This window comes from Mandrillus leucophaeus, unplaced genomic scaffold (genome assembly GCF_000951045.1).
Source record: "Mandrillus leucophaeus isolate KB7577 unplaced genomic scaffold, Mleu.le_1.0 Scaffold310, whole genome shotgun sequence".
Lineage (NCBI taxonomy): Eukaryota > Metazoa > Chordata > Mammalia > Primates > Cercopithecidae > Mandrillus > Mandrillus leucophaeus.
The window spans coordinates 815,716-832,847 of record NW_012103255.1 but is presented as its reverse complement, the minus strand read 5'-3'; the positions used below and the strand labels follow the sequence as shown (position 1 = coordinate 832,847).

Sequence of the window (17,132 nt, the reverse complement as noted above, 5' to 3'; positions counted from 1 at the left end):
TGCAGGATATCCGCCAGCGGGTGGCGCTGTTGGGAGATGGGCGTTAGCGCCAGCCGGGGGGCGAGGCGGGAAAGAAGGGGACCTGGACAGCGTTTCCTGACTGAAGTCGCCAGGCTTGACAATGCCTGCATCTTGGAGGAGGCTGGGTTGGACAAAGGAAACTCCTGGAGGGCTAGGGTGCCTCCCTCCCCAACTCTATGATAGAGAATGGGAGGATGCACCCTCCAGGCTCTCTCCCAGCAGATATCAGCCACAACTCTCATTTGCACTTTCCTGTAAATCATATTTGATTCTCACAGTGAGGCTGAGAAGTGAGCAGGCCAGATCGACTATCACTGTTGCTATCCCCACTTTACAGAGGAGAAAGGTGAAGTGACTCTTAAAGTCACACAGATAGTAAACAATCCAACTTGGCTGGACCCCAGGGACCCTAATTCCAAACAACAAACCTAGTTCACTATGCTCCCTGCCATCCCTCACGACATGTCTCCACACAGTTGTCAGGGATTCTTCACAAGCCACCTTACCCAGGAAGCAGCCACTCTTTGCCCAAGAAACTCCAGAGGCCCTGCTGCCTGCCAGACAGGCAGAAGAACTCCTGGACTTGGCCTTCAGAGCCTTCCATCACCTGGTCCCTTTCTAGCATCTTTCCCACTTTAGCCCTCCCTGAGAGCTGTCTCTTCTGAGCCAGTTTCTCCTGAGACTAGCCCTGGCACTTGGCATTCCCTTTGGATTCTGAGTCTTTGCACATTCTGCTGGGAATGGCTGTCCCGCACATTTCCATCTGTGCATTCACATTCAGTTTGCTTCACGACCCTGTCAAGGAATCCCAGCATGTTCTTTTTTGTTTTTTGGATTTCATTTTTTCATAACACATTCATTTGACCCCTATTGTGTGTCATGGGGGCTGGGGCTATCCAGGTACTAGGGAAAAAGCTAAGCAAACACAGTCTCACTTTTATGAACTTTGTTAGGACTGATTAAATAAGAATGGCTGCCACTCATTGTTTATAATATCAGGTCCTGTACTAAGATACTGTACGTAAATTATTTCAATTCTAAATTAGCCAGGCATGGTGGTGCATGCCTGTAATCCCAGCTACTCAGGAAGCTGAGACAGGAGAATCACTTGAACCCGGGAGGCAGAGGTTGCAGGGAGCTGAGATCGTGCCACTGCACTCCAGCCTGGGTGACACAGTGAGATTCCATCTCAGAAAACAAAAAGAACTCACCAGGCTGGAGTAGGCCTGCGACCATTGGTGGGTGCTGGGTGGACTGAAGGGAGCTGCCCCTTGCCCCACTGTACTTAAACCCAGCCAGGAGCGGGCAGCGGCACTCACGCCTGGACTTACTGGAGCCTTCTGCTGTCGCGCCCGTCTCAGGATAGCGGCCCTCCTGAGTTTGGTGAAGGCTGCTCTCTTCCTCAGTAGGTCATTGTAGAGGAACAGGATCCGCTTCTTCTCTCGCTGGGGGCAGGGAGGGGGTCAATGATATTGACAGTGAGGAGGAAGGCATCCCCTAAAGATGGAGTTGGTAGGGAGCTGGGTGCGGCTGGGGAGGGGTGCGTGTGTGTGTGTGTGTGTGTGCGTGCGTGCGTGCGCGCGCATGCAGGTGTGTAGGGGTGGAGAGGTCTGGGGAGGGGCAAACCTTGGGGAAGTAGAAGGCTGCGATGACCCTCCGGAGTCTGTAGCCAAAAGCCTGTAACAGGCAGAGACACACTAACAGGCCAATTGGTAGTGCAGCTCTCCAGTAGGCCCTGGCATCCAGGCCCACAGGCTGGGGCAGGCAGGCTAGGGGAGGGGCAGACCAGGGGTCTGGTCAGGACCAGCCAAGGAGCAGGGCAGCCCTGGGTTGGACTTCCCATCCCAGTGGGAGGTGCGGGCGGGGCCTCTCATTCCCCTGGTCTCTTCCGGCCTGCCCCTCACTGCAGAACTGCCCTGTCAGTACTGTAGCCACTGGGCAAAATGTGGCACAGATCTTGCAAATCTCCATCTTGGCTGAACGTCCTGTTGGAGAGTGCTGCTCCGGAGGGCTGGGGCCCTCTAGCCCCAAGACCCTGGCCTCCAGACTCCTCTGACCCAAGCTTGTCATGCTCCCCTTATTCAAGCCTGCCCAGATGTGTTCCCTGCTCCGATTTCCCCAGCTCAAATGCTCCAACGCCCCTCTCTCCACACCCGAGGCCCAAGCCCCCAACTCTTTACCTTGGTGTCTTTTGACCCTTGCCCCACCACCCTCAATTCCTCTGATCCAAACTTTCAGCATCACTCACGCATGTTGTTTGATTCCATCACTGTCTCTGAGGAGGTGTTTAGGGCCCCAATGGTTTTTCGAAGAAGCCGGGCTAGCATGGAGTCTCCCCCGACCTTCACCTCCAGTTTATGACTGCCTGCAGCCAGGAGGGCGGGTAGGGAAGTCAGGGCAGGTGGGGAAATCAAGAATGTGTTAAGGAGGTGGGACAGGATGTGGGGTGGATGTCAAGGAGGGGTCAAGACACAGAAATGCTTCTCAGCTGCCTGGGTCTTTCTGTCACTTCGATGAATCCTAACCCCTCCCTGCTCCCTGTTGTAAGTATAAAGGGGTAAAGAGCCCCCCTCCTCTGCTGTGAGAGCTGTCAGGTTGCAGGGCTGACATTTGACCTTGAGGAGGACAGGGAGGGGCTGAATCATAGAAAGGGGAAAAGAAGAGGCAGAAGGATGGCCGGCACGGTGGTGCACGCCTGTAATCCCAGCACTTTGGGCGGCCAAGGCAGGTGGATCACTTGAGGTCAGGTCAGGAGTTCAAGACTAGCCTGGCCAACATGGTGAAACTCCATCTCTACTAAAAATAGAAAAATTAGCTGGCCATGGTGGCTCATACCTGTAATCTCAGCTACTTAAGAGGCTGAGGCAGGAGAACTGCTTGAATCTGGGAGGTGGAGATTGCAGTGAGCTGAGATCGTGCCATTGCACTCCTCCAGCCTGGGTGACAGAGCAAGACTCTTTGTCTCAAAAAAAAAAAAAAAAAAAAGGCAGAAGGAGGAGGCACAGTTGGAAGAACGAGGGTGGAGTGCCTGTGCAGGCATTGGAGTTCTCCAGAGGGTGTCTCTTGGGCCTGGGGGATGGGCTCACTGCGGAAGGAGTACTGCAGGAAGGAGTGGTGGCGGATGGTGTCGAAGATGGAGTAGAGAGCCCAGTCCAAGCCGCATAGCACCACCAGCAGCAGCAGAATGGGCAGTGTCTCCAGGAGCTCCCTCACCTGGCCAAGGAGCAGGAGGGGCAGAGCTGGGCAGCGCCACCTGTCTGGGCACGGAGCACTCTCTGGTGCCTTTTACCCTCCACCCTCACCTTCAGGCCTGTCTTTGCACCCAGGAGCCCGCACCCCATGCTGTCCTCACCATGTTGCTCATTTCTGAGGCCTGGATGGTGGGCTTGCAGGGGAAGATGACGGTTTTCTCCTCAGCTTTGCGGAGTGGCAGCAGAGTCCGTTTGCCCTGGAAAACAAATGTCCACACAGTTAGGAAGCCCAAGGGCCCTCTGCCCTTTCCCCCTCTGCCTTCCTGGAACATGAACCCACACAGGGCACATAGCAAGGCATCCCTGGGCAGTGCCACACCCACTCACCAGCTTCTTCCTGCGGTCATCGATCTGGCAGAAGTAGGTGCTGATGTAGATGTTGTCAAAACGAATGTCATGGTTATAGCTGTCCATGTAGGAGAAAGACCTGTGGGTGGATGGGTGGGGATGTCTCTGTCTCCTCCAGGTTCTCCTCATCCATCCCCAAACATGGGCTTCCTTGAGGCACAGTCTTTCAGCCAACCAGCCAGCATTCATTGAGCACCATCTATGTCCTAGGCACTGCTAGGCGATGGTGATAATAAGGAGAAGACTCTGTCCCTGCCTTCCAGTTGTGTAGAGGAAGATATCCCCCTACACCCCCTACACGATGGGTGAGACATAGCAGAAGTGAGTAGGGGATGAGGTGGGGGCTTAGAGGAGGGCATGGCCAGCCTGTCTGGGAGGGAGCTGCATGTGTGCGTCTGAGATAGGGACAGGCATGCATCTTGCAGGATGAATATCGAGCAGAGTCACAGAGACAGAAAACTCCTGGAAGTTTCAGGAATCACCTAATCCACTGTGACTCACAAGTTCTTGCCTCTTGGCTTTGCCTGCAGCATATCTCCTGGAGGTGTGCTAGGGCAAAACTCATCCCAAACCACCATCTCTATCCTCCCCAATACACCCTGGCCCTCCCTGCCTACCCTCGAGCATGGTGCATGTGTGCATGGGTGCATGCCTGCATATATAGCTATCTCCCACGTATTTCCCAAAGCCCCACATAATGCTTCAGTTTGCTAAGGAAAAAAATGTTAATTATTGCAAATGTGTTTAAAACTGTAAAAGTACATTAAATAAACTCTGTAAAGCGTGCAACATTAGTTTCAATGCTATTGCTTCTGGGGCCCTGTAAAAATCCACATCTTTGCCTTTAAAACTACTGTAAGTGCAAAGACATACTGTGAGCGCCCTCTTGTGGAGAGGCTCACAGAGGCGGTGCCTGGGCTTCCTGAGCCAGGGCCTGCCCTCCCGCCAGCTGTCCTTTCAGTGCATGACCTCACCCAGCTCGAAAGCCTGGAAGTAGCTTTTGACTCTGTGCCTCCTTCCTTCCCTCCACAAGCTGGCTCTGATCCTCGCTGCACCTTTCCCTTTCCCCCTCCACCTCAAGCCATCTTCCTGCCATGCTTTACCCGGGCCAGGCTCCCTAACCTCTGACCCAGCCTGGCCTCCCTGCCTCCAGACTTCCTGAGGCCATCTTGCCATCACTGCCAGTTCCAGGTCTTCCTGCAGGGCTTTCTAGACTGTTCTGGTCATGCCCACTTCAGTCCTCCAGGCCAGCCTCTGCCCTCTGTACCCCACGGATACCAGGAGCCTTACCCAAGGGACACCCTTCTTTCCTTGACCATCGCTCCCCATCTGCAGCCATTTGGAGCCCAGTTATGGCCCTTCTAGGGGCACCTTCTCAGCTCCCACACACATCCCAAAAGCCAATCCATAGAATGGCCCTTGAACCATCTCTGTCTTGTGGGTATCTCATCATCCCAACTAGACCATTAGTTTTTTTTTTTTTTTTTTTTTTTGATACAAACTCTCACTCTGATACCAGGCTGGAATGCAGAATGGAGTGGCACAGTCACAGCTCACTGCGGCCTCGACCTCCCAGTGATTCTCCTGCCTCAGCCTCCCAAGTAGCTGGGACTACAGGCATGTGCCCCATACCCAGCTAATTTTGTTCATTTTTTGTAGAGACGAGGTCTCACTGTGTTACTCAGGCTGGTCTCAAACACCTCAACTCAAGCCATCCTCCCACCTTGGCCTCCCTAAATGTTGGGATTACAGGAGTGAGCCACCATGTCCGGTGACCATGAGCTTATTGAGGGCAGGAGTAGAGCTCCTTCATCTTTGTCTTCCCACAGGGCCCTAGATACACACATAGCCACTCACTTGCAGTCACTCTAGGCCCCCCACACAGGGGCAGACAGAGCAACAGTCCTGTGGCGGCCCTCACCGAAGCCCTGCCCATCTCAGGTGTTTAGGAGTAGAGATGGGAAATAGAAGGTCCAGAGACCAGCAGGGGAGCTAGAGCAGAGCAAGGCCCGGGGCAGTCCAGCTGGTCACTGGGCTGGGTGGGGTTGAGGACTTTCTTCTAAATGGAGGGAAAGTCGCTGCCAACGCAGCAGGCAGGAGAAAATGAAAGCAAAATGGAAAGATAAAAATGGCACAAAGTCAGAGCCAAGGGGAATATGAAGGGCAAGAAAAAATCAAAAGTCAAAGCTAAATGTAAAAAAAAAAAAAAATCAGTATTGGGATAAAGGCTGGAAGGAGGTGGATGAATGAAGATGGTTGGCCTTTTAAGGCAGTGGGAACATGGGTAATGTTCTTCTGACAAAATGTCCACATTTCCTTTAACTTTGTGTAAACAAACTTAATGAAGACAAAGGTAAATAATACTCAGATTCAGAGGTGGGAATAGGCACTAGGGTTCCATCCTTACAGCCTGCCTCAGGGCAGGGCTCTAGTTCTGGGCAGAGGAGGGCTGCTGTGGTGGGGACAATGGCTCACGTGTACAGGACCAGCAGGAAAGTGCAGGAGAGCAGCACGTGCAGCAGCCCCAGGGCCCACTCCAGCCGGGCCTCTTGGTGGTGCACGTAGTCCCGCACCTCAGTGCTCACTCGCTCCCAGCTCGCGTTGAGCCCCAGCACCCCAGCCTGCTTCTCTTCCTGGTGGAGGGCACATGAGCAAACTCAGCCTGTGGTTGCCTCGCCAGACCCAGGTCCCACCTCTTCATGCCATCTGTCCCCCAGCACCCCACTTGTGTCTCCGGGACCCTTCCAGTACCTCCAGGAGTTGTCACTTCCTTCTGCTCACTACCCTCCTGGACACAGTCTTGCTCCCCTGCACCTACATCAGCTGACATCATCTCGTATCTGGCTGATAGCTCCCGCCCCAGGCCAAGTCTGCACAAACCACAGGCTTGGCACTGTCCCTTCCTCACCACCTTTCCCCTCCCCTGCCCATCTTAGGTGTTCGGGGATGGAGATGAGAAACAGAGGGCCTCCTCAACACCAGCGACATTCCCCTCCTTGTCCCCCTTCCTCACCCCTGGTCACCTCTTTCCTGTGCTCTCTCACTTGTCCTTACTCTAGCCCTATTCCCTAATGCCCTCCTCCCACTCCCTATCTACCCCCCACCAACCCTCGCCCTTGCCTTCTACCTTGAAGTCAATATTGACTGAAAATTCCCCATCCAGGTCACGAATAGACTGGTTGAGGGTGTCGTAGGTCTGCCCAAAGTTGCCTTCCACTGGGATGCGATTGCGGCACCAAACCTCCATCACTGGTGGACAGTGGGCGGGGTCAGGGGGCCTCCCTGGGCCTGTCCTCCAGGTGCAGGCCTGGCCTGCCTGTCCTTCTGTGGTCCTCCTCATCCTACTTTTTTGTCTCTCTGCCCATGGCTTGCTACCATACCAACACCGAGTCTTCCCCTCTCTGCTCTCTTTGGATTCTGCCTTCCAGGAACCAGGCCTGAGTTCCCCCATTTTTGTCAACCTATCCTCAACCTTAACAAACATCAGTAAGGAGAGCCAGCATTTACAGAGCAGCTCCTCTGTGTGCCAGCTCTGCCACGGTCTTCACATATGTTAGCCCCGTAAATCCTCAAAAGCCCTTAATGTGGCTGGGTGCGATAGCTCACACCTGTAATCCCAGCACTTTGGGAGGCTGAGGTGGGTGGATCACCTGAGGTTAGCAGTTCAAGACCAGCTTGGTCAACATGGTGAAACCCCGTCTCTACTAAACATACAAAAATTAGCTGGGCGTGGTTGCGGCCACCTGTAATCCCAGCTACTTGGGAGGCTGAGGCAGGAGAATCGCTTGAATCCGGGAGGCAGAGGTTGCAGTGAGCCGAGATCGTGCCACTGCACTCCAGTCTGGGTGACAAGAGTGAAACATCCCGTCTCACAAAAGAAAAAGAAAAAAAAAAGCTCTTAATGCAAGAACTACTGTTATTCTGCCCATGCCCATCTTTCAGATGAAGAGCCACAGCTCACAGCTTTGCTGTAACTCACCCTGGGTCACAGAGCTATTCAGCAGATGGACTGGGCTCTAAGGATGCTGTGGCCTCAGGGCCAAAACCCTCCTCATCTGTTGCTTTCCTGCCTGTCACCTACCATGGGTCCCAGGGACTCAGCTCCCTACCCCTGATGTTCCCCACCCCTTTGCAACTGTGCAGACCCTTGGCAATGCCACAGAAGAACTTGAACTTCATAGGCAGGCAGAGCAGGTGGGTGAGGAGTGGGACCCAGATGTGCTTCATGCACTGTTCATGCTTGTGGTCAAACCAACGACGGCAGCTGAGTATGGCCTGGTTCACCACATCTGTAGGAAGGAGCAAGGGTGTCTGAGGTCCCCACATCTTGATCCACAACGCTGGCCCTGCATCCCACCCCACCCTCCACTCCCCAGGGATACCCCTCACAGGAGCAACGCAGCTTGGTCTTCAGCTCATACATCTTCTGTGTTGACAGGTGGAGGCTGGAGGCTGGGGCTTGGTGGGCCCCCCTGCCCTGGGCTGTCTCCCCTGAGTCCACGGCATCCTCAGGTGTGTAGCCTGTCTCGCTCTTCACCTGGGCATCCAGGTCCTCAAAGGTGGTGGAGATGTTCCGAGTCTCTGCTCTCAGCAATTCTTTGCTGCTCTGGGATTGGAGGTGGAGGGAGGAAAGGGCGAGGGCTGAGGCTTTAGAGCTTCTGCTGCCTGAGGGCCTGTCCTCCCCAAGTAGCCGAGCTTTGGGCTCTCACCTCAGGCTGGCAGGGAGCCTAGGCCCTGAGACACAGCCTCTCACCTCAAATTCCCAGCTGTCCATTGCCCTTGGGAGCTCCCTCCTCTCCACAGCTGTCTTGTCTGATCCCACATGTCCTGGCTCTGCGTACCTCCGGGACTTTCAGCTCTTCTCGGTCCTCCCATCCCAGACCCTTCCTGGTCAGTGGTTCCCCAGGTCCTTAGACCTTACCCTTCACCACTAATCTCTGAGATCATTATGCCATCTGAATGCCCCAACTTCCAAACCCCTCAGCCCCCATCTCCCCAACTCTCCAGCTCTCCAATTCTCTCAAACCCCAGTCTCCAGCCCTCCAATACCCAACTCTTGAATTCTCTTGTCTTCAAAACTTCTCAGCTACTTAAGGCCAAGGCCCTCAAATTTCCTAGATATTCTAGTTCAGCTGTCCAGAGTACTGACCACTCAAGTATTGGGAAATGTGTATAGAGCATGTCCCAATGGCTCAGGGGCTCTCCTGGCATTTAATGTCCCAGGACCAGGGCATATTCTGCAATGTTTGGGAATAGTTCTGCAAAAAATGCCAGTAGTATCCCCACTGGAGAACTGTAAATCCAGGGTGACAACTCCCAGCTCAAGTAAACTTGGCTCCAGGGAGAGGGACCCCCCAGGCCCTGCCTGTGCAGATTCCTGACCAGCAGGTCCTTGAACACGGCCCGTAAGGGGGCTGTGGAGACGCGCCAAGCCGCACGGGTGTTGTTGATCTGCAGCTCCACGGTGCAGCCCAGCGATGCGATCACGTCGTTGAGATTGTGCCGCAGATTGGCCACTGGCCCTGGAGAAAGAGGCCCTGGTGGGTCACCTCCCTGTATAACCAGCACTTTCTCAAACCCGCTCAGCTCCCCTCTGCACATGGTGCCCATCTCCTAGAACTATACAGTGGTGGGGCCGAGAAGCCTATGGAAGGTCATCTAGTTCAACCCTTGATTTTTTTCACCTTTTTTTCTTTTTTTTTTTTTTGAGACGGAGTCTCCCTCTGTCACCCAGGCTGGAGTGCAGTGACTCGATCTCTGCTCATTGCAACCTCCGCCTCCTGGGCTCAAGTGATTCTCCTGCCTCAGCCTCCTGAGCAGCTGGGATTATAGGCATGTGCCACCGCACCTGGCTAATTTTGGGGGTATTTTTAGCAGAGACGGGGTTTAACCATGTTGGTCAGGCTGGTCTCAAACTCCTGACCTCATGATCTGCCTACCTTGGCCTCCCACAGTGCTGGGATTACAGGTGTGAGCTGCCGTGCCTGGCCTTTTTTTTTTTTTTTTTTGAGATGGAGTCTTGCTCTGTCACCCAGGCTGGAGTGCAATGGTGTGATCTCAGCTCACTGCAGGCTCCGCCTCCCAGGTTCAAGCGATTCTCCTGTCTCAGCCTCCTGAATAGCTGGGACTATAGGTGTGCACCACACACCTGGTGAATTTTTGCATTTTTAGTAGAGATGGGGTTTCACCATGGCTGGTCTTGAACCCCTGACCTCAGGTGATCCACCCACCTCAGCCCCCCAAAGTGCTGGGATTACGGGCATGAACCACTGTGCCTGGCCAATTTTTTCACTCTTATAAACTTAGGAGGCCCAGATATGGGCAGGAGCTCCCTCAGGGACACAGCGAATTAGAGCAGCTGGGATGACACCCTTGCCTTTTCTCCTTCACCCAGCCTGGCTCCCATTGGATGGCCCACCCAGGGTCACTGCTTCAGTGTAACTCACTGGCCCCCACATACTCACCCACATAGATGGCAGCCAAGGCGTATCCCAGGACAAAGAGCCTGCCTTCCTTGCCCAGCATCTTGGGTACTAGCAGGAGGCTAGCACAGCGGATGTGAGGGGAGGTCCCCCAGCCCATGGCTCCCAAGCCTGTCAGGAGAGCCCAGGAGGTGGTGAGGCAAAGTGAGGAAGCTGCCTCCCTTCCTCATGTTTACCAGAACACCCACCTGCAACACCCCATTCTGGAACCACCACCATCCTGCCCTTATCCCCATTTACACTGACTCTGATAGACCTGCTAGGCCACTCATTCATTCATTCAGCAGCCACTCACAGAGTTCAGCTATGTGCCAGTCTCTGGAAGGGCATAGAGGGATGGCTAGAACTTAAAAAGCCACAAATGATTGACTTGTGTGTGTTTGTGTTAGGGAAAGGAGTCAAGGTTTTCTGGGCTACAGTCACACTGACCCTAGGTGTTGAGGGAGCAGAGAGAGCAAGAGAAAAACTCTGGAAACGCGCTCATGCTCAGAGTGGTCAGAAGAGAGATCAGGCCGGGCGTGGTGGCTCAAGCCTGTAATCCCAGCACTTTGGGAGGCCGAGACGGGCGGATCATGAGGTCAGGAGATCGAGACCATCCTGGCTAACACGGTGAAACCCCGTCTCTACTAAAAAATACAAAAAACTAGCCGGGCGAGGTGGTGGGCGCCTGTAGTCCCAGCTACTCGGGAGGCTGAGGCAGGAGAATGGCGTAAACTCGGGAGGCGGAGCTTGCAGTGAGCTGAGATCCGGCCACTGCACTCCAGCCCGGGCGACAGAGCAAGACTTCGTCTCAAAAAAAAAAAAAAAAAAAAGAAGAGAGATCAGAGCCCACCTCAGTACTCCCAGTGCTCAGATACCTATAGCACTCGCAGTCCCTTAGTCATGTACTGCCTGGTATGTTTTAGCAGTTTCACATGTGTCTCCCTGTGGTCTCTGCAAGGAGACAGTGAACTTCTGGAAGCTCATAATCCAGAGAAAGAGACAGATGAGTAAACAAATGACTACAACACGATGTGCTAAGTGCACAAGGGAGGTGCTTATAGAGTGCTGTGGGAGCCAAGGAGGGAGTAGGTATTTCTGCAGGGAGGGGTGGGGCTGAGAAGGCTGGACAAAGAGAGGATGTGTCAGCTGGGCCTGGAAGGTGAGTAAGTGTTGTTAGGAGGTGCAGATGGCATTCCAGGCCAAAGGAGCATTATAAGCTGGTCAGGGGAGCTAGAAGATTCCTGTGTTGATGAAGTGTTCACCCAATGATCGCCAAAGCAAATCCCAAATCCTTACACTTCCTCCATCTCCACTGTCCTGGTAGAGTCCCCATCATCTCTTACTGGGACTATAACCTAATGAATCTCCCTATGTCCTCTCTTGCTACCTTACACTTCAGTTTTTACAAGGCAGCCAGAGTGATCTTGCAAAAGCATAAATCAGATCATGTCCCTTCCCTGCTTCAAACCATTTGGTGGCTTTCTACCACTTTTGGTGTAAAATCTAAACTCCCTAACATGGTCTACCTAGCTTGTGATGTGGCTCCTGCCTGCTTCCTGATCTCATGCTATGCAGCCCTTCTCCCACCATGTCTACCCACACAGACCTTGTTGCTGCTCCTTGGACAAGCCAAGCTCATTCCTCCTCTCTGATCTTTGCCCTAGCTGTTCCCCCTGCCAGAAGCACTCTTCTCCCTGTTCTTCACATGGCTGGCTCCACCTAGTCATACAGGTTTGTGGCAAACCCTGTCGGGTGCCACCCCACAGTTTTTTTCTGCCTTCTTCCTTGCTAACACAACTTGGGTTTTTTGCAAGGGCAATAGCCTGGCCCTGCCCCAGCCCCTGAGGGATAAATCTGGATCTGTCCAAACCAATCATGGTAGAACAGGACATTGAAAGGGACTAGTTCTGTGGTCTTGGCCTTCTGGCCAAAGACTTGAGCTGAGGCCAATAGTTGACAAATAGTTGCCTTACGTTCTAATGAGAGCCCCATGGAGCTATGGGTGTCTTCTTTGAGCTCACCAAAAGAGCAAAACTTGATGTTTACTCCTGTATCCCACCCTGTCTATATAAAAAGACCAGCAATATGGACCAGGCATGGTGGCTCACACCTATAATCCCAGCACTTTGGGAGGCCAAGGCAGGTGGATCACTTGAGGTCAGGAGTTTGAGACCAGCCTGGCCAACATGGCTCTCTCAACTAAAAATACAAAATTTAGCCATGCATGGTGGCAGGCGCCTGTAGTCCCAGCTACTCAGGAAGTTGAGGCAGGAGAATTGCTTGAATCTGGGAGGCAGAGGTTGCAGTGAGCCGAGATCATGCCACTGCACTCTAGCCTGGGAGATAGAGCGAGACTCTGTCTTGGAAAAAAAAAAAAAAAAATGACTGGCAATGTGGATTTCCTGGAAGGGGAGAAGAGTGGCTGGAATGGGCGGGCAGAGAGGGAGAGTCTGTGGAGAGGATGGGTGTCACATGTCAAGTGAGAGACTCCAGGAGTCCAACAGGCTTCAGGGACTGGTGATGCAGGAAGGGGAACCTGCCTGGTCTCTGTAGACTGGACTCCTGCTGAGTGCAGAGCCTCATGAGACCACTCCAGGGCTGCCTCATGAGACCACTCCAGGGCTGCCACCAGAACACAGAGTGGAGGGAGAGCTCCTGGGAGAGCTCAGCCTCTGCAATGCCTCTGTAGACCTCCCCTGGACGATGGGGGCATACAAGCATGGAGACTGGTATCTGCTCATCAGGGCAGGAGAGAGGCAGCCATAAGGTGCCCTGCTTTTGACGGGGTGTGGTGGCTCATGCCTGTAATCCCAGCTCTTAGGGAGGCAGAGGCGGGAGGATAGCTTGAGCCCAGGGGTTTGAGACCTGCCTGGGCAATATAGCGAGACCCCATTCTCCACAAAAAGGAAGGTGCCCTGCTTTCTCTGTCTGGCAGGGCACGGACATGTGCACTTCCAGTCTGCTGGAGGGAGGGATCCAAAAAGCAAGAGGCTGTGGGTGGCCCCTGAAGGGGGGCTTCACTCGAGGTCAGCCAAAAGAACTGCTCTCTGCAGGAAACTGGGCACTGCTGAGGTCCACACACAGCCTCCAAGGAGATGATAATCAGGCCCACTGGGACAGCCAGGGTGTGAGTGCCTGCTACACACAGGCATCCAAGTGGAATTATAACAGCATTGGTGCCTTAACGACTTTTGTCCCTTTTCCTCTAATTCTTCTAATCTCCCTTCTGACATCAGAAGAACCAGAAAGGGAAGGAAGTAGAGGAAAAAAAGGAAAGAGCAGGCCACGCCCCTTCTCCACTGCAGGACCTCATGCCAGGGAGCAGGCCTGAGCTGGGGGCCTAAGGGATGGGGAGGGCAAGATAAGGAGGGAAGATGCTTGAGAATGGATGAGGTTAAAAGTTTGATGTAGCCGAGCGCGGTGGCTCAAGCCTGTAATCCCAGCACTTTGGGAGGCCGAGACGGGCGGATCACGAGGTCAGGAGATCGAGACCATCCTGGCTAACACGGTGAAACCCCGTCTCTACTAAAAAATACAAAAAATTAGCTGGGTATGGTGGCGGGTACCTGTAATCCCAGCTACTTGGGAGGCTGAGCAGGAGAATGGCTTGAACCTGGGAGGTGGAGCAGTGAGCTAAGATTGAGCCACTGCACTCCAGCCTGGGCGACAGAGCAAGACTCCATCTCAAAACAAAAGCAAAAGCAAAAATAAACAAAAAAAACCAAAGCAAAACGGCTCAATGCTTGTCATCCTTGTTCACTGATAAATCCTCAGCAGATTCTCAGTAAGTGCTGAATGAATGAATGAATGAATGAATGAATGAATGAATGAACTGAATTTCTTAGGAGGATCAGAAAACGAGGTCAGACAGGTCAGGAGAGATAAGAGTTTTGAAGGGTTATGGGGTGGGACTATATCATGTGGGTGATGGGGAGTCCCTCAGAATGGGGAGACTCCCTCAGGGCAAGGATGGTGCCTTCCTTCTTAAATTGGCGGCCTCTTCCCTCTGGACCTCCCCCTAAAGCCCAGGAGGAGGCTGAAGCCACAGGGGATGCTTGGGTACAGAAGAAACAAGCCCCGACTCCTTCCTGGGCATGCACGAGGGTCCTGTGTTCCACAGGCCGCTTGAGTGTTCCTGGTCTTTGCCCAGCACTAACCCACCAAGCTGTACAAAAACATCATCTTCTGTTCTTCATAGATGTTCATGGGGTTCACCAGGAGCTGAAAGAGACCTAAGGGCACAGGGTCAAGCCAAGGGCCAAAAGATGGGTCCTAGCCCTGGTGCAGCCTCTGCCCACCCCGGACTTTCTGCTTCCACACTCACCTATAGCCAGGAGCCCCCCAGCGCCTGCCCCCAGCAGGAAAGCAGTGACGGGAAACTCGCCCGGCTGGCGCCATAGGAACCGGCTACAGGAGACTGGCAGCCCCCAGCTCAGGAGCCTCTGCACCACTAAGAGGGGGACAGGGTAGCTCAACAGCCCACTCTTCTGCCCGGGATGGGGTTCATTAGGATTCAGGGCTTGCAGGTGGTTAGAGGCTGGGGGAACCTGGGATGTGGAACAGTAGGAACTTGGGGGACCCTGGAGGAGGATGAGGGAGCCTGAGGAAGTATGGTGGAAGTGAGGTATGGGTGTAAGGGATAGAAAAGGCAAGGGCTGGGCTGGGGGGCAGGGGGCACTAGACCAGAGAGGTGGAGGCTGGGACACCAAGTTGGGAGATAGTGTGCGGGAGTTCCAGGAGGAGAGATGGGATGAGAATGGAGGTCAAGGGATGCTGGGTCTCTGCTGAGTGACTCACTGGTATGAGGCTGTTTTCTTCTTTGCCTTCTTGCCCCACTCTGATGATGTTCAATGTCCATGAGTCTGTTTTGGGGAAGCACCACTCATCCCAAGTCTCCTGAAAGACCTCCTTGGACACAAGGTTCTGGTGAGAGAAGAGAGGCGCTGCCTGTCTCTTCTGCCTTACGGGAAGCCTAGACCTGATCTCTAGGCCTTTTCATCCTTCTGCTTCAAAAAGTGGGGAAGGAGATTAGAGACCTACCTATCCCCTCTCCAGTCCTCGGAACTGGGTCAGGGATTCCAAGACACATGCAGTGAAAGCCCTTGGAACCTTAGAACACGGTGAGAAATTCCAGGAGCACGGAAGTCAGCGGGCATCTCCTGGAGACAGGCAGACATTTGGCCTCAGCGGCCATGCCCAAAGTCATGAAGGATGTTGTGCACCCCTTCAGGGGAGAGGAGCCTAGCATGGCGAGAGCTGTGGTTCGCAGCGTGGGAGGCTTTACCCTGGGCTTGTCTTTGGCCACGGCCTACGGGCTTCTGGAGCTACTGGTGGAAGGGCACAGCCCCTGGGGCTGCCTGGTGGGCACCCTCACTTTGGCCGCCTTCCTTAGCCTGGGCATGGGATTCTCCCGCCAGGTCCGAGCCACTGTCCTCCTGCTGCTGCCCCAGGCCTTCTCCAGTGAGCTTGGCACCCAGGGCTAGGGGGCAGGTCCTGGAGCCGGTGCTGGGGCAGGAGAGATGCTATGGGAGAGGCAGAGGTTAAGGGAAATATTCTGAAGGCTTAAGTGAAATATTCTGAAGGGACTTGCTGCCGTGTTTGGGGCTGGGTTCTTGGTTCTAACGGAGCTGTCGCCCGCAGGGCAGGGCCGGACACTACTGTTGGTGGCTGCCTTTGGGTTGGTGCTTCAAGGTCCTTGTGCCAACACTCTACGCAACTTCACCCGGGCTAGCGAGGCTGTAGCCTGTGGGGCAGAGCTGGCCCTGAACCAGACCGCCGAAGTGCTACAGCGGGCCAAGCAGCCCCTTGTCAGTAAGTCCCCCACCTCCACCACTGTCTCCCACAGGTCCTCCTTGCCCCCCTCATCCTGCATGTTCTTTTTTTTTTTTTTTTTTGAGATAGAGTCTCGCTCTGTCACCCAGGCTGGAGTGCAGTGGCCGGATCTCAGCTCACTGCCTCCCGGGTTTACGCCATTCTCCTGCCTCAGCCTCAAGTAGCTGGGACTACAGGCGCCCGCCAACTCGCCCGGCTAGTTTTTTGTATTTTTTAGTAGAGACGGGGTTTCACCGTGTTAGCCAGGATGGTCTCGATCTCCTGACCTCGTGATCCCCCGTCTCGGCCTCCCAAAGTGCTGGGATTACAGGCTTGAGCCACCGCGCCCGGCCTCATCCTGCATGTTCTATAGTCCTTTGGCCTCCTTCTCTGCTGGTGCTAATTGCAGAGCATCTGGGCCTGGAAGGGACTCTGGGCACAGCTAAACCCTCTCTCCTTGCTCTCTGGCCTCCTCCACTCCCAGATTAACTATCTCCCAGGCCCCAGAATCCAGGCTCCCCACCTCTGGTACGGTGGCCTCCTCTCCACTCCCTGCTTAAGGGGCAATGTTGAGAACTAGCCCCTAAAGGAGGAGACTCCACAGTGCTGTCCCTCACCCATCAGGTGCCCTGAACAAGATTAAAGCTATTGCCCAAAAGACCAAAGAGGTGGCTGACCGGGTCCGCAAGTTCTTTCGGTCAATCATGGATGGTGTGAAACACGTAGGTAAGCACATTAGCATGTCTACTCCTGGGGACTCAAAAAGCACCCAGTCTTGGCCAGGTGCGGTGGCTCACACCTGTAATCCCAGCACTTTGGGAGGCCGAGGTGGGAGGATTGGTTGAGCCCAGGAGTTTGAGACCAGCCTTGGCAACATGGCAAGACCCCATCTCTATAAAAAAATAAAAAATAAAACTAGCCAGATGTAATGGCACATGTCTGTAGTCCCAGCTACTGGGGAGGCTGTAGTGGAAGGTTCTCTTGAACCCAGGGGTTTGAGGCTGCAGTGAGCTATGATTGTGCCACTGCACTCCAATCCAGCCTGGGCAACAGAGTGAGACTCCATCTCTAAAGAAAAAAAAAGGGGGGACCGGGTGTGGTGGCTCATGCCTGTAGTCCCAGCACTTTGGGAGGCTGAGGCAGGCAGATCAGAAGGTCAGGAGATCGAGACCATCCTGGCTAACATGGTGACACCCCATCTCTACAAAAAATACAAAAAATTAGCCAGGCATGGTGG

The 17,132-nt window shown here is 54.0% G+C and overlaps 2 protein-coding genes and 1 long non-coding RNA gene across 3 annotated transcripts in view; 2 read left to right on the top strand and 1 right to left on the bottom strand.

Annotated features, from left to right (window-relative positions):
• LOC105544834 overlaps positions 1-4,406 on the top strand; it is a 25,234-nt gene extending 20,828 nt beyond the window's left edge. Inside the window, exons 3-4 of the long non-coding RNA XR_001006828.1 lie at positions 3,439-3,632; positions 3,739-4,406. This is a non-coding gene — a long non-coding RNA (uncharacterized LOC105544834). The remainder of the gene's footprint in view (positions 1-3,438; positions 3,633-3,738) is intronic.
• The window catches only part of DCST1 (DC-STAMP domain containing 1), a 20,779-nt gene extending 5,624 nt beyond the window's left edge, over positions 1-15,155 (bottom strand). The window contains exons 1-16 of the mRNA XM_011987460.1: positions 15,125-15,155; positions 14,882-15,007; positions 14,409-14,534; positions 14,242-14,316; positions 10,085-10,213; positions 9,003-9,142; positions 8,010-8,226; positions 7,766-7,909; positions 6,748-6,869; positions 6,096-6,253; positions 3,600-3,699; positions 3,374-3,469; positions 3,108-3,234; positions 2,270-2,386; positions 1,648-1,790; positions 1,353-1,466 (exon numbers count right to left, since the gene is read on the bottom strand). Coding sequence (XP_011842850.1) covers positions 1,353-1,466; positions 1,648-1,790; positions 2,270-2,386; positions 3,108-3,234; positions 3,374-3,469; positions 3,600-3,699; positions 6,096-6,253; positions 6,748-6,869; positions 7,766-7,909; positions 8,010-8,226; positions 9,003-9,142; positions 10,085-10,213; positions 14,242-14,316; positions 14,409-14,534; positions 14,882-14,942 — 1,869 coding nt within the window. The 5' untranslated portion in view covers positions 14,943-15,007; positions 15,125-15,155. The remainder of the gene's footprint in view (positions 1-1,352; positions 1,467-1,647; positions 1,791-2,269; positions 2,387-3,107; positions 3,235-3,373; positions 3,470-3,599; positions 3,700-6,095; positions 6,254-6,747; positions 6,870-7,765; positions 7,910-8,009; positions 8,227-9,002; positions 9,143-10,084; positions 10,214-14,241; positions 14,317-14,408; positions 14,535-14,881; positions 15,008-15,124) is intronic.
• A 47-nt stretch (positions 15,156-15,202) lies between these two features.
• The window catches only part of DCST2 (DC-STAMP domain containing 2), a 15,493-nt gene continuing 13,563 nt past the window's right edge, over positions 15,203-17,132 (top strand). The window contains exons 1-3 of the mRNA XM_011987434.1: positions 15,203-15,544; positions 15,725-15,895; positions 16,520-16,621. Coding sequence (XP_011842824.1) covers positions 15,277-15,544; positions 15,725-15,895; positions 16,520-16,621 — 541 coding nt within the window. The 5' untranslated portion in view covers positions 15,203-15,276. The remainder of the gene's footprint in view (positions 15,545-15,724; positions 15,896-16,519; positions 16,622-17,132) is intronic.